The sequence below is a fragment of the Gopherus flavomarginatus genome, chromosome 6 (assembly GCF_025201925.1).
Source record: "Gopherus flavomarginatus isolate rGopFla2 chromosome 6, rGopFla2.mat.asm, whole genome shotgun sequence".
Taxonomy (NCBI): domain Eukaryota; kingdom Metazoa; phylum Chordata; order Testudines; family Testudinidae; genus Gopherus; species Gopherus flavomarginatus.
The window spans coordinates 15,740,656-15,756,734 of record NC_066622.1 but is presented as its reverse complement, the minus strand read 5'-3'; the positions used below and the strand labels follow the sequence as shown (position 1 = coordinate 15,756,734).

Here is a 16,079-nt window from a genome sequence, read left to right as displayed (position 1 = left end):
AATCTTAGATCCAAATGCTTACAATTCTCTTGCTCTACACCTCCACCTGGCAGTTGTGATCAGATGAAGTGGATCTGCTTTCAGTCCCCAGAAGAGATCAGAGAACCCTGAGTTGCTGAATGCTCTACTAGTGGTGGTCCTAAGTCCCTCACTGTCTGCATTTAAGGCACGATCATTATTACAACACTTCCTCAGCATCTTATTCTTGGTGTTTGCGACTCAACACTGTTCTTTGCATTTGCTGGGAATCCATCTTCATCAAGTGGGGGTGACTTGCCTGAGGTCTACTGCAACAAATCCCTTGTTCAGGGTAGACTATCGTTGTACTGGGGAGTTGATTATTTTGGTTCTTCTGATGTGCACTGGGTTTACTAGATGGTGCTGTACAGCATTTGGGGGATAAAGTGAGGATAAAATGAAAGACGTTGTATAGAATTGTACACCACTGTGTATTTGCCATCTACCACATGGCCAGGTCAAGGTCAGGCAACTGTATGGGGGGTATTCTAGTTTAAAGCATTCAGATGGTGCTCTTAAAAAGGCAACATTTATAGCAAAATAAAAATGCCTCCACTTTAGAATCTCTCACAGCACACAAAACCATAAATGTAGTTCTTTCTTCAGAGTATCATGCTTCTGGGTAACCCAGTCATGGCTTGCAAGACAACACACTCAGATACTGAAATTCCACTATTTTGAAGTATAATTGTACCTTGGTGGTTCAGGTAAGACCCTACAGAGCTAAGTCTTACAGAGTAGACAGTGTGAACAGGGCCACAGCATACCTGGATAACATTGCCATACTGGATAACCGTTCCCAGCAGTTTCCTGTTTTCAGTCTCATTCTGTTTCTTCTCCAAATCTGCTGCATGCTGAAATTTAAGAAGGAAATTGTGGAGATAAAAAGTATTGTTATAAACAGTGCTCACAATTACTTACTGTAATAAAACGTCAACGTACATTTGTTCCAGCTGTATGAAGTAACCATTTGAAGCTGAGAATCAGATTTTATCCTTCACAATTTTCAAGAAGGAAAATGATTGAATCTGTACTATTTGAACTATACTGACGTGAAGCAGTAACACAGAGGAGTCAATGTTTTGACTTCAAACTGATTGAAGTTTTCTAAATAAAAACATGAGATGAAAAGTTTCCAAAGGAAACTGAACCATGAGAAAATAGGTAAAAAGGAAAGATGGAGAAGAGGGGGATTCAAACTGGCAACTCAATCTTCCACCTGCTCAACTTTAACATAAAATAAATGATGAGGACTAAAGAACCGCAAGTTTGGTCCCTATCTCTCTAATTAGGTAGTTTCCAAAAACTTAGATTTTACTTTGCCAAGACAAGTCTCCCCTTTCACTCCTCATCCATTAAACTTTTTCATGGTGACCATAGTCATCCTATTCATTCGATAGGCTTCTCTAGACACTTACATACAGCACTGGAAGAAGGGACTGTCTAGTTCTCAACTTCCCAATAAGCGAAAGTTCAGAGTTCATAAAAGTAAGAGATAGGATAGTACTTCCTAGAGAGTCAGGCACAGCACAAAAAAAACTTCCCCACACATGCTCTGCTGCAATGCCTTTCAATTTCAACCTGCTGTATCCATGATAATGTAATCCAGGGTCTCTCTTTACCAGACAGACATTTCAAACACATGGAAGCATCCACAAGAAGATATGAGGAAACCAAACCTGATTTATAACCTACTCAGACTAGGATCTGAATTCTAATGCTACCACCCTGTGAAAGCCCTAGTTTGTTACTCTACCCTATTTCTTTCCTCTTCATTTTCATTTTATTTTCAGACTTAAGCAACTTATCCCATGTTGTTTTCAAGATGCTTTATTTGTAAAGGTGTACTGGTTCACCTTACACCAAGATCAGAGAAAAAACAGATTATAGGGAAGAATTCATTTAAATCTGATGTCAGAGGATGATTTTAAACTAGGTATCATGCATTTAGAAAGTCTATGCATCAACTATTTTAGTTCTCAAAACTTCTGCCACCACCCTAGAACTCACTTGTGCTCAGTTACCTGTGGGTGATGCAACGTGATACAACAGGCTTCAGCATATCAAAGAGCAACAGTGAGCCATGTGTTGGTAGAAAATAATTTTGCTTCTTTATAACTCCATGTATCTTAAGCCATTTCTGTTAGAAGATATGCTGAGCAGGACAACTGGCTTTCTCCATGTGTAACTGTACATTTCGGTACAAATATGATGCAGGACAATTTAAATGCTTAAAGATCTAACACTGGGACTGCTAGATTTCAGATTATTCTACAGTGAAAAGGTTTCTTGAAATCAGATATTAACTTTGGGCCCAATTCCACAAGGCCATGAGAGCCCACTACTCCCGAGGACATAAATGGAAGTGGAAGACATGTTTTATGCTGAATTGGTCCCTACATTTACATTAATAGAGCAAAGGGATCCATTGCATATAGGTACAAGTGAAGAAACAAGTTAAGTTCAAGTATATTCCAAAAGCTTGAAGTGAACAGACAACACTGCATATGTCAACACACTGGAAAGAACAAATTTTATTTACTGACCACTAGATGTCAGCTTTTCAAATAGCACTGATGTTTGATACCAGTCAAAGTCAAGTATCCCAGATTTCTAAATCCCTTAAATGGTATTAACTTAAAATAACCTGACCTCAGCATTGGATGCTCCACAGTACTTGATAATAAATTCCAGCAGTGGACAAATACAAGCCAAAAATGGCAAGTGATTAAGTGTAAATCATGGGTCACTAATGTTTCATTAAAGATGACCATGAACTGACCAAAAAACAGAGTAGGAAATGCAAGGCAGCAGTTGAACATAGATATTTTTTGCCCTGCAACAATATTAGGGCAATAAAATTGTTCCAGTATCTTCTGTGCTTTCATAACATGTGTAAATTGACACAAGTGCCCATGAGTTGCATACAGTCGGGAGCGAACTAAGTTGTGGTCTACGAATCTCACACACACACACACACACACACACACACTCTTCAGTGAAACTGAGTGGGTTTAAAAAGATGACAATTCTGCACCTGGCCTGTACTTTACCCAGCATGTAACGGTAATTCAAAATGAGCCATTAAATCTTTCCTTCTTTATACTGGAATAGTAAAATTTGGCTATTTATTGTGTAAATGTTTTTTCACTGTGATTTATTATTGAGAGACTATCCCAGTTCACTCGACAGGTGAATTGAGACTGACCACAACAGGACTTTGGCCTGTTTCAAAAGAATAGAATCAGGGCTTAAGTATCTGAATTGATTATATTAAAGAAAGAAAATCAATTATGGCACAAAGAAGTGACAGCCCACAGTTACCTAGCACCATTGCAAGCGTTTTCTCTCCGTCTACACTACTGACAGTTTAGGACATACCATCTATTTGTTTATTTTTCTAAAGCCCACAAAGCGATCAGCAGCATTTGTTACTTTATACTTACAGTTGACTGCTACTCTTGCGATTATTTAGTTTGGGAGTGGGGTGGGATAATTGTAAAGTATTAACTCTACAAACAACTTTATAAGCATAAAGTTAAAATCATAGCTTTAAGAAAAAATTGAGGCAAACACTTGGTCTTTGTGTAACAAAGGAGTAGGGCCACCACATGGCTTTCTGCAAGTGATATTTTCCTCCAAGGGTGCTTTATAGTTTAGAGTACTGTAGGCTTAACACGGGCTTTGATAGACTAAAAATATTTGGACTTGTAATTTTAACGTGAAGTGCTCCAGCCATATAATTTTAAGGTAAATATAGTTTATTTAGCACTAAAGCGGATGCTGTCAACATACAGTAGTTAAATTACTCAAAGCAATTTCTTAGAAATTTAAAACTGAGAACTGTTCTCTTACCAGGTTTTAACTGCTGAATACACATGCAAGCTTGTTTCAATATGGGCAGCCATCACAGATAGTTTGCAAACACATATGGGAGATGAAATCTAGGGCCTAATAACACAGGGGACTGGATCTCATTAATCTTCTGTAGCAATACTCACGGGGTGGAGGGATAGCTCAGGCCTTGGCTACACTCACACTTTACAGCGCTGCAACTGGGGTGTGAAAAAACACCCCCCTGAGCGCTGCAAGATACAGCGCTGTAAAGCGTCAGTGTAATCAGGGCAGCAGCGCTGGGAGCGCAGCTCCCAGCGCTGCACGCTATACCCGTAAGGGATGTGGTTTACATGCAGCGCTGGGAGAGCTCTCTCCTAGCGCTGCCACTCTGACTACACTCACACTTCAAAGCGCTGCCGGGGCAGCGCTTTGAAATTCCAAACGTAGCCATACCCTCAGTGGTTTGAGCATTGGCCTGCTAAACCCAGGGTTGTGAGTTCAATCCTTGAGGGGGCCACTTGGGGAACTGGGGTAAAAATCTGGTGATTGGTGCTGCTTTGAACAGGGGGTTGGACTAGATGACCTCTTGAGGTCCCGCCCAACCCTATGATTCTATGAGCAGTCCCACTCAACTTAATGGGCCAGATCCTCAGGTGGTGTAAATTACCACAGCTCCAGTGACTTCACTGCAGCCTACCAACATTAATACTTACATGTAGTTTATTGAGTAACACTGCATCTGTAGTGCTGTTAGCTCCTGGTTTTGCTGCTTTCCAGAACTGCTTCTGTGCAGAGTACCGGTTCATAGGGCATAGCTTAAACAGGCAATCTGCAAAAATATAGAGACTGCTTTAGCCATTCAGAATTATCCATTTTTCCCTCTTTTTACTTTTAATATTGTCCAAACATTTTAGCTACAGGGAAAGGTTTACAAAACAGATTCCAGGAAAGCTCTAAATCTCAGACTGCGAGGCTTTTCGGGTGACAGCAATGTTGCCCCATGAATGGTTTAAAAAAAAAATAAATAAATAAAAAAATGGTGCTGCCAGACTTGTAAAGCAACACCAGTGAAAGCTGAAACTTAACCAATTCCTGTCAAAAATGCTACCATACTTGAACATTCACAACACCACCACCACCACCACCACCTCCTCTCTGTAACAGAGCTTTTGATCCTTGAATCAAAAAAATGCTTTCCAGCAATGGATAAGTTTCATTATCTGTACTGCACAGCTTGGGCAACTGAGGCAAAGACAAGTAAAGTGACATTTCCAAGGTGTCACAGCACGCCAGCAGCAGAGCCAAGTAGATTCGGTCCCCTGCCTTGTCTTCTTGACCACGGCATGGAAAAAAGTGTGTGTCGGTCTGGATGTTCCGAGTGTAACATTCCTAGTGAAGCACCGGTACCTGAGCACCAAAGCAAGAAACTTGTGGATCATACAGGAGAAGTCTCTTTTATTAATTTCCTAGACACTATTTAGAAAACATTTTGCCTTGCAAAAACTGGGTATGACAGCTGATTAGCCATGTTACAAATAAGTTTCTATATTAATGAGATGCTAACTGATCGGTAAAAGAACTAAATTAGCTGCACTTTTTTCTCGTCAGTTGCTTAGCAACTGACACTGCAAAAATTAAATTAAGCTATTCAAATTTAGTGCCTGAAGTTAAGTAACAGAAGTTTAATAGCCAAATGCAAAGACAGCTGTTCCAGGCATCTCTTTGGAAATTATGTGGAAATAAAATTTGAGGCTGCTAGTTATATAACGATTTTAAAGGCAACCATTGTATTTCTACAGAAGAGTAATGGAACTGGAAAGCTAGATAGTTAAGGGAATACCCATCTGAGGGTATGGCTACATTTACAGTTGTACAGCGCTGGGAGTTACAGCTGTCTTCGTACAGCTGTGTAGGGAAAGCGCAGCAGTGTGGCCACACTGACAGCTACCAGCGCTGCACTGTGGCCATATTTGCAGCATTTGCAGCACTGTTGGGAGTGGTGCATTGTGGGCAGCTATCCCAGCGTTCAAGTGGCTGCAACGTGCTTTTCAAAACAGGGGGGTGGGGTGGAGTGTGACAGGGAGCATAGGGGAGACAGAGAGAGTGGATTTTTGGAGCTGACACTGTTCTCAGCTACCTGCCTTGCAAGTTCTAAGGACTGGAAGATACACAGCACCTACCTTCAATCATTTTAAAAGTTTTGACCCCTTCCCCCACCCCTCTCTTATTCACTAAATGCAAATTATGCACTCCTAAATAGCCTTCAGACCACATAAGCAGCGGCTCAACACGGTCTCCCCTCTCTCCTCAAGCAAACAGCTATGAACATTCCAAAGAAATTCCCCTGCCTGCCTCCGCTCGCTGGAGCAAACAACAGCTGTGTTTGGTTTTTAGATAAGTAGCTCCAGGAGCTCGGAGTTCAGCCACTCTTCCGGTTTGTTGTGAGCAGGCATTCTGGGATACCTCCTAATACCCTGGAGGCCAATAACAGTGCTTTCGGTGGCCACACTTGATAAGCAGCGCTGCATCACCAGCGCTGCAATCGTTACACCCCAAACAGACCAGGTGTACAGCCAGCGCTGCAGCCAAGGAGTTGCAGCGCTGGATGTGCCCTGCAGGTGTGGACAGTTACTAAGTTGCAGCGCTGTAAACCTCCCACTAGCGCTGCAACTGTCCAGTGTAGCCAAGCCCTCAGAGTCTATTCTGTAGACTGTAGTCTATTTCCACAAGGAAACCTAATGGAATACATGAGCTAATCCCCTGGAGAAAGAAGACAAACCAACTGCAAGTTTAGTCATTTAACTTCATTTGAGATCTTTTATAGCCACTGCAGATACAACACCTGGATGAAATTAATAGGAAACTTCAAGAAACACACAGAACTAGTAGCACAAGTGGAAGGCTACACAATGAACCCAATTTTCAGAACTAGGCTGGAACTCAAATACACACTAGGCGGGCCAAATGGTGGTTCATTAGAATAAGAAATGAAGTAGAGTCATATTGAGCTGATTTGGGGATATGCGCTGATATAGGCACTAGAAAGGACTCTAGTACATCTATTCATAAGGCCACTTAACTATTGATTCATATCCTTCAGATGCATAACAAATGTGAGAAATGCAGTGTGCCCGAAGCTTTCAAGTTATGTTCTTTCCCTGAGTGTTTCATTTTTCTGTAAATTAAAAATGTTTCATGGAGATTGACAGCAGATAACAGGATTTAAAAGCCATTGTAAGTTGGTACTTTCAGCTAAAACTATGCATTGTAAGCAACACACCTGTAATAAGAATTTCTATTTCTGCTTAAGCCACCAGTTCACACAGTGCCAGCATTTAACACACACTATTGCACAGCATTAATCACACACAGTCTTTAGTCACAGAGTAAGTGCATTTCTGAAGCCAGAAGTGTTGTATTTTGAAGTCAAGCTGAACTTTAAAATGGATGTCAGCAAAATAAATCCCCTGGTAGTGTTTTCTGTTTCTTAAAAGAAACATTTGACCTTGACCACTGAAATAGAAAACACATGATGCACTGGAGGGGAAAAACAATGCAAAATAGTTTGCCCACACTGTCTCTATTTAAAAAGCTAGAAATCTAAAGCAAACATTAAAAGCACTTGACCCTCCTATTTGAATATTTGTTTTGTGAAATCTAATTCTTAAGTGCTTGAGGTACACATAGCTTTATCTGCCGACCACCAGCCAAATACAATATCATTCTAATATGGATGTATCTTATCCAGGGATTACACCCTGACGTTAATGGATTGTATGGCCCTGGGATCTCTAAACTACATGAGCCTATAAACCTTCTACCTCCTAACTGTATATCAGTCATGGCTAACAGTACAGAAGAGCAGTTTGATTGTGGCACTATTCAACACAATGCAATCCATTACAGTACAAGTGTTAGTGGAACAAAGATCTCAAAACACTTGTCAAAGAATTAAAACCTCAACACTCCTGAAAGGCAGGCAATTCTATCCATTTTAAAAGGTCCACAAATGGAGGCACAAAGAGCCGTCTACACTATGAGCTAGAGGTAGGATTCCCAGTTCATGTAGATATAGCCACACTACTTCTCATCTGAGCTAGCATGCTAAAAACAGTAGGGCAGCCATACTAGCATGGGCAGTGGTGGTACGATGCAAGCCACCCTGAGTGAAAACCCACTTGAAGCCTATGGGACGTCCTCAGGGCTGATACCACCTGCCACTGATGCTGCTACCTACGCTGCCATGGCTACACCACTATTTTTAGCACGCAGACTCACATCAAAGCTAACATGAGTACGCCTATGCAAGCTAGGAAGCACACCCCAGCTCCAGACGTGGACACAACCTGAGTTATTGGCAGAAGTCACAACAGAATCCTTAGCAGAAGTTCCCAGTTTCCTGCCACAGAAAGCCCTCTTTCCCCTTGGATAAATTTTTATCATACTTTGAGTCATTCTGAAAAAAAAAAATCTTCTATTAAGTAATCGAACCTGTTACAGTTTCCTGTGTTGGTGACTAAAACAAAGAGATTGTAATTGACTCAGTGGAAGGGGAGACACTAATTAAGAGGTTGAAGCACCAAGATTATGGTTTTCCAGGGACTGAGGGTAAAAATTCTTCATATCCAAAAATTCCTTCACAGTGGATACCAACACTGCAATGGCGATGGGTGAGAGAGTTTTGCATTGTTGCACTCTCTGGTGATGCTTTCCCCCACGTTTAGCGATGTCCCCAAAAGATGATATGACCATTCCCAGATATTGACTTCCTCTCATTAGATTACTCTGCTAGCCTTAGTGATAAATATAAATATAAATACACACCAAAATGTTAAAAGAGCAATAAGGTTGCAAAATCAAGCACTCAAAAGTTAGGAAATATCAGAATTAAGGTCATCTGTGCAACCTTAAGTCAGTTCTCCCCTTTGCTCATATGCACCACAATAGTTTTAATTACATGACCATATTCTATTTCCTCCCCGCTGCCCCTCAGGAGCCCTGCCTCATTCAGTGCTCAGAAAGGACAGCACTTATTTAATGAGCAGGTATTCAGTACTTTATTTTCTCCTTCTTTAGTCTGTTGCTAAAATTTTAGGCATATTAATCCATGTCTGCTCTGAAAACAGAATTATTAATTTCCTAACGGGCCTTTCGGTAGCACTCATAGTATCTGAATTCTTCCCAAATATGTATTTATTTTCACATCATCATCTTCATTTTATACATGTGGAAAGGAGGCACAGAGAGGTTAAAGATAAAAAAAAAATCACTAAATTTGCGTGTCCAGTCTGAACTTCCTAGGATCTGATTTTTCAGTGAATATTCAGCATTATATAGCACTTATTATGTTCAGAGAACAGCTCCCGTTGATTTCAGTTGCAGTTGTGAGCGTTCAGCACTTCTGCAAATCAGGCTACAGAGTCTCAAGTCAGAAACCTAGAAAATGAGGACCATACAATTTGCAACTACCTCTGAAACAACTGATTTAAGCAACCTGACTAGCATCACACAACAACTGATTGTCAGAGGCAAGGATAGAATCCAGTTCCCCAAGACAGCATTCAACTGTCTTAACCAGGAGACCATCCTTTTCTCTTCCTGCAATCCCCTACTTCATTCACTATGCACGTTCCAAGGAGACCCTAATGCATATCTAATTAGAGTGCATCAGGTTGCAGCCCCTCCTCCAGCACCTGTTACTGAGGTCCTAATTGAATTTTTCCCACACCTCCTGATCCTGGCAGACTCCATCCCTGGCCCCACAGAGTTGCAGGTGCTCCTTGTCAACCTCCTTTTGGCAATGGCCAGATGGCCACCCATCATACCAAGAGAAAAATAGACTCAGACTCTATGACTGGAAGGGACCTCGAGAGGTCATCGAGTCCAGTCCCCTGCCCTCATAGCAGGACCAAATACTGTCTAGACCATCCCTAATAGATATTTATCTAACCTAATCTTAAATATCTCCAGAGATGGAGATTCCACAACTTCCCTAGGCAATCTATTCCAGTGTTTAACTACCCTGACAGTTAGGAACTTTTTTCCTAATGTCCAACCTAAATCTCCCTTGCTGCAGTTTAAGCCCATTGCTTCTTGTTCTATCATTGGAGGCTAAGGTGAACAAGTTTTCTCCCTCCTCCTGATGACACCCTTTTAGACACTGAAAACTGCTATCATGTCCCCTCTCAGTCTTCTCTTTTCCAAACTAAACAAACCCAATTCCTTCAGCCTTCCTTCATAGGTCATGTTCTCAAGACCTTTAATCATTCTTGTTGCTCTTCTCTGGACCCTCTCCAATTTCTCCACATCTTTCTTGAAATGTGGTGCCCAGAACTGGACACAATACTCCAGTTGAGGCCTAACCAGCACAGAGTAAAGCGGAAGAATGACTTCTCGTGTCTTGTTTACAAAACACCTGTTAATGCATCCCAGAATCACGTTTGCTTTTTTTGCAACAGTATCACACTGTTGACTCATATTAAGCTTGTGGTTTACAATGACCCCTAGATCTCTTTCTGCCATACTCCTTCCTAGACAGTCACTTCCCATTCTGTATGTGTGAAACTGATTGTTCCTTCCTAAGTGGAGCACTTTGCATTTATCTTTATTGAACTTCATCCTGTTTACCTCAGACCATTTCTCCAATTTGTCCAGATCATTTTGAATTTTGACCCTGTCCTCCAAAGCAGTTGCAATCCCTCCCAGTTTGGTATCGTCCGCAAACTTAATAAGCATACTTTCTATGCCAACATCTAAATTGTTGATGAAGATATTGAACAGAGTCGGTCCCAAAACAGACCCCTGCGGAACCCCACTTGTTATACCTTTCCAGCAGGATTGGGAGCCATTAATAACTACTCTCTGAGTACGGTTATCCAGCCAGTTATGCACCCACCTTATAGTAGCCCCATCTAAATTGTACTTTCCTAGTTTATCTATAAGAATATCATGCGAGACCGCATCAAATGCCTTACTAAAGTCTAGGTATATCACATCCACCGCTTCTCCCTTATCCACAAAGCTCGTTATCCTATCAAAGAATGCTATCAGATTAGTTTGACATGATTTGTTCTTTACAAATCCATGCTGGCTATTCCCTATCACCTTACCACCTTCCAAGTGTTTGCAGATGATTTATTTAATTACCTGCTCCATTATCTTCCCTGGCACAGAAGTTAAACTAACTGGTCTGTAGTTTCCTGGGTTGTTTTTATTTCCCTTTTTATAGATGGGCACTATATTTGCCCCCTTCCAGTCTTCTGGAATCTCCCCCGTCTCCCATGATTTCCCAAAGATAATAGCTAGAGGCTCAGATATCTCCTCTATTAACTCCTTGAGTATTCTAGGATGTATTTCATCAGGCCCTGGTGACTTGCAGGCATCTAACTTTTCTAAGTGATTTTTTACTTGCTCTTTTTTTATTTTATCTTCTAAACCTACCCTATTCCCGTAAGCATTCACTATATTAGACATTCCTTCAGACTTCTCAGTGAAGACCGAAACAAAGAAGTCATTAAGCATCTCTGCCATTTCCAAGTCTCCCGTTACTGTTTCCCCCTCCTCACTGAGCAGTGGGCCTACCCCGTCCTTGGTCTTCCTCTTGCTTCTAATGTATTGATAAAAAGTCTTCTTGTTTCCCTTTATTCCCATAGCTAGTTTGAGCTCATTTTGTGCCTTTGCCTTTCTAATCTTGCCTCTGCATTCCTGTGTTATTTGCCTATATTCGTCCTTTGTAATCTGACCTAGTTTCCATTTTTTATATGACGCCTTTTTATTTTGTAGGTCACGCAAGATCTCGTGGTTAAGCCATGGTGGTCTTTGCCACATTTTCCATCTTTCCTAACCATCGGAATAGCTTGCTTTTGGGCCCTTAATAGCGTCCCTTTGAAAAACTGTCAACTCTCCTCAGTTGTTTTTCCCCTCAGTCTTGATTCCCATGGGACCTTACCTATGAGCTCTCTGAGCTTACCAAAATCCGCCTTCCTGAAATCCATTGTCTCTATTTTGCTGTACTCCCTTCTACCCTTCCTTAGAATTGCAAACTCTATGATTTCATCATCACTTTCACCCAAGCTTCCTTCTACTTTCAAATTCTCAACGAGTTCCTCCCTATTTGTTAAAATCAAGTCTAGAACAGCTTCCCCCCTAGTAGCTTTTTCAACTTTCTGAAATAAAAAGTTGTCTGCAATGCAGTCCAGGAACTTATTGGATAGTCTGTGCCCCGCGGTGTTATTTTCCCAACATGTATCTGGATAGTTGAAGTCCCCCATCACCACCAAATCTTGGGCTTTGGATGATTTTGTTAGTTGTTTGAAAAAAGCCTCATCCACCTCTTGCACCTGATTAGGTGGCCTCTAGTAGACTCCCAGCACGACATCACCCGTGTTTTTTACCCCTTTTAGCCTAACCCAGAGACTCTCAACACTTCCATCTCCTATGTCCATCTCCACCTCAGACCAAGTGTGTACATTTTTAATACACACTTTTAATATATAAGGCAACACCTTATATATTAAAATAATATGTGATCATGTAATTAGAGACTGTCTTAATGTATATGCACAAAGAGACCCAAGTAAGGTTGCAAAGGGAACCTTAATTCTGGCATTTCCTAACTTCTGAGTGCTTGACTTTGAGCCTTAATAATTTTTTTTAAATCTTAGGAATTTTTTGCACCTTTGAAAAAGCAAAGGAAAACAAATTGAATCACATGACATCATACTGCCACCCAAATGGCTCATCAGCAGCGCTGGAACCTTGGATCCACCATGTAGACCTCATCCACTTGAGCTAGGGTTGCCAATTGTCTAATCACACAAACCCAAGCACGCTTGCCCCCACCCACTGCCCTGAGGCCCCATCCCACTCACTCCATCACTCACTCTCCCCACCTTCACTCAATTTCACCAGGCTGGGGCATGGGTGGGGATGAGGGCTCTGGGAGGAAGTTTGGGTGCAGGAGGGGGATCCGGGCTGGGGTAGGGGTGCAGGAGAGGATGCAGGATGTAGGCTCTGGCCAGGAGGCACATACCTCGGGCAGCGGCACTTCGGGGCTAAGGCAGGCTCCCCGCCTGCCCTGGCCCTCTGCTGCTCCCATAAGCAACCAGCACAACCCTGCGGGGAACAGGGAGTCTCCACATGCTGCCCATGCCTACAAGCATCACCCTTGCAGCTCCCACTGGCCGCAGTTCCTGGCCAATGGGAGCTGCAGAGTCAGTGCTGGAGGTGGAGGCAGCACGCAAAGGAGACGCTGTCTGCTTTTGGGAATGGCATGGATCCACAGCAGGCAGTAAAGGACCAGTCAGGTTTTAGTGCTAGTGGGCCCAAATGGCATGGATTCTGCTCCCCTGGGTTTCAGTCTATGTCCCTTCCATGAAGATTATGGAAATATTTTAGTCTGTGTATATATTTAGGCTGGGTATATATTTACTACCTCTCTCACCATTTTTGCAGTGGCCACAACTACTTTAGGCTTTTAAAATATGTTTAACAAAACATATTTTTGTTAATTGTTTGCTTGATTATTTTGAAGTACAGCACCCAAAACAGTTTGACCAAGACAAAAGGAAAGTGTTTCCTAAGATCCTTTATGTACCAATGGATACCCTCCAAAAATGACTGCAACTAAAAACTATTCCTTCCCCTCAAAAAAAAAAAAAAGTATATATCTCAAAAGTTTTTCAAACAGGAAATCTATGAAATACTTGAGTAAGTCAGCTACAAAATTGCTGAGCATTTCATACCAACATAGCTGTTTCCTCATTTCTTGATAAACATCAATTGAACTCCTATTATGGAGAGTTACTAAAATTAAAAGAAAATTAATAGTTCCCTAGTGAATTTTAACAGTTCCCCTTCACCCTCTTCAGTTCCTGAGGCCAGAATTTATTCACACTAGCTATTACTGAAAGAAATGTAAATTTATCTTTTTAAAGGAAAAAAGAAGCTTTAAAAAGGAAAAGGTAGAAAATTTTAAGTTGACAAATCGGAAAGCAAGTGTACAGGCTCAAAACTACATGCCTGTGAAATTTTCATAACTTAAAAATATATACAGCATATCAACGGATAAAAAAATAGATTTATGTTCAACACTGAATGAAGGCCTCTGAGTGAAAGCAAAGTCTTTTCAAGCAGTGGAGCATTAAGAACAAATGATCAAAACTTACTCACCCTCAGATCAGTTCCATCTTCTGAAAAACCCCAGGCCTGATTACCACATTGTCTACTTCTATACCTGTGCCCTGCTGGACTTGAAATGACTCTATCAGTCAAGGACCTTCAGAGAACTTAGCATAAAATGGGCTATAGAAAAATGCAAAGTATTAATCTTTTATGGATTTCCATGCAGAAAAAACATCTGCTTCCACTGAAAGAATTACTGTCTTTGTCAAGGGAAAACGTGCCTTTTTGCTGGTTTGGGGTTGCATGCCCCAAAACAAACTTTTCTATCAAGTAAGGTAGCATCAAAACATTTCAAAAATGTTTTCTTCCTAGGAGGCATTAAAATAATAAATAAATAAAATAAATGCTCAGCATCCCAGGCCACTAATGGCAAGGCAATGGCTCGAAAAAATTTACAAACAGGCTAGTGGAAGCATATTTATATTCTAAATGATGAGGATGTGACATTGTGCAGTCTATATGGTTTAATAAAAATATGTTAATGAGTGATATAATGTAATGAATGTGCTTCATGCAAAAGGTCTCTTGTAAGGTATCATTACAAAGCTTATAATCTACTGAGTGTGTTCATCCTATTTGTATACACGTACCACTCTTGTAGCTGAAACTAGAAATATGAAATTTACCTCTGAGGGCCTATTGTAATTATACAAAGTGTGGCCATTAATGGTGGTTTAGAATCTTGATGACTCCCATTAACCAGGACCATTGTCTGCAGATGAGTGTGTTTTACCTGTCAGTCTTCCTGTATACCTGCGTGCTGGCAAGTGGGCAATGAAGTCTTGCAGTGATATGTGATCATGGCACCTGAACAGGAATCTATCTTTAACCTGGTGCTTTTCCAGTGAGGGGGGGTGGAAACCCAGCGAGAGATAAAGGAGTCTCGCGTTATGCAAAAGATATATAAAGGGGGGGAACAGAAGAAAGTGAGGAGAGGAGCCATCATGAAGAATCCCCTAGCTACCACTTAAGCTGGTACAAGAGCTGTACTGGGGAAAGAATTGTGCCCAGGCCTGGAAGGTGTCCAGTCTAAGAAAAAATTTACTGAAACATCTCTGAGGGTGAGATTATCTGTATTCAGTTTTATTAGACATAAATGTGTGTTTTAATTTATTTCGCTTGGTGACTTACTTTGTTCTGTCTGTTACTACTTGGAGCCACTTAACTTCTACTTTCTGCATTTAATGAAATCACTTTTTACTTATTAATTAACTCAGAGTATGTATTAATACCTTTGGAGCAAACAACTGTGCATCTCTCTCTATCAGTGTTATAGGGGGTGAACAATTTATGAGTTTACCCTGCATAAGCTTTATACAGATTTGTTTGGGTTTAGACCCCATTGGGAGTTGGGCATCTGAGTGCTTAAGACAAGCGCACTTCTGTTAGCTGCTTTCAGGTAAACCTGCGGCTTTGAGGCAAGTAATTCAGACCCTGGGTCTTTGTTGGAGTGGACAGGAGTGTCTGGCTCAGCAAGACAGGGTGCTGGAGTCCTGAGCTGGCAGGGAAAACAGGAGCAGAGGTAGTCTTGGCACATCGAGTGGCAGCTCCCAAGGGGGGTTCTGTGATCTAACCCATCACAGAGGACCTGCAGTTTAACTCCCCTTGTCACTGCCAGATCACCCAACATTCAGAATTCAATAGTGCTACATTAAATTACATGACAATATATATGAGGTGTTTATGCTGCTCTGTAAACCATGTTATTTAACAGCATGTAGCAGCCAAGTATCTTGCATGGCTTCAGAGCTTTCAATTCGATCTTTTAAAATAAAGGAAACCACTCAGTAATACATCTCAGCAACATACACCCCTCTTCACCACAGTTCAACTGACAAATTGTATAAAGGATGTCCTGGACACATTTTAATTGTTTCGTACAACTAAGCCAGAGATAACCACCCACAGTGGACACCTAGGAGACAATAGGCAACCAGCCTCATGTAATTTCTCCTCTGCCACAGTTTATGCTCACGGAAGGTGCCTCCTAATTTTTTGAAGTCTTACCAGTGTAGAAGCCAGACTGTTAACAACTTTGTCGG

The 16,079-nt window shown here is 41.3% G+C and overlaps 1 protein-coding gene across 6 annotated transcripts in view; it reads right to left on the bottom strand.

Moving 5' to 3' along the window:
* ITPR1 (inositol 1,4,5-trisphosphate receptor type 1) overlaps positions 1–16,079 on the bottom strand; it is a 231,969-nt gene that overhangs the window by 138,004 nt on the left and 77,886 nt on the right. For all 6 annotated transcript variants that reach the window (XM_050957223.1, XM_050957224.1, XM_050957225.1 and 3 more), the window contains 2 exons: positions 4,569–4,684; positions 786–872 (listed from right to left, as the gene is read on the bottom strand). In XM_050957223.1, the coding sequence (XP_050813180.1) occupies positions 786–872; positions 4,569–4,684 (203 nt within the window). The remainder of the gene's footprint in view (positions 1–785; positions 873–4,568; positions 4,685–16,079) is intronic.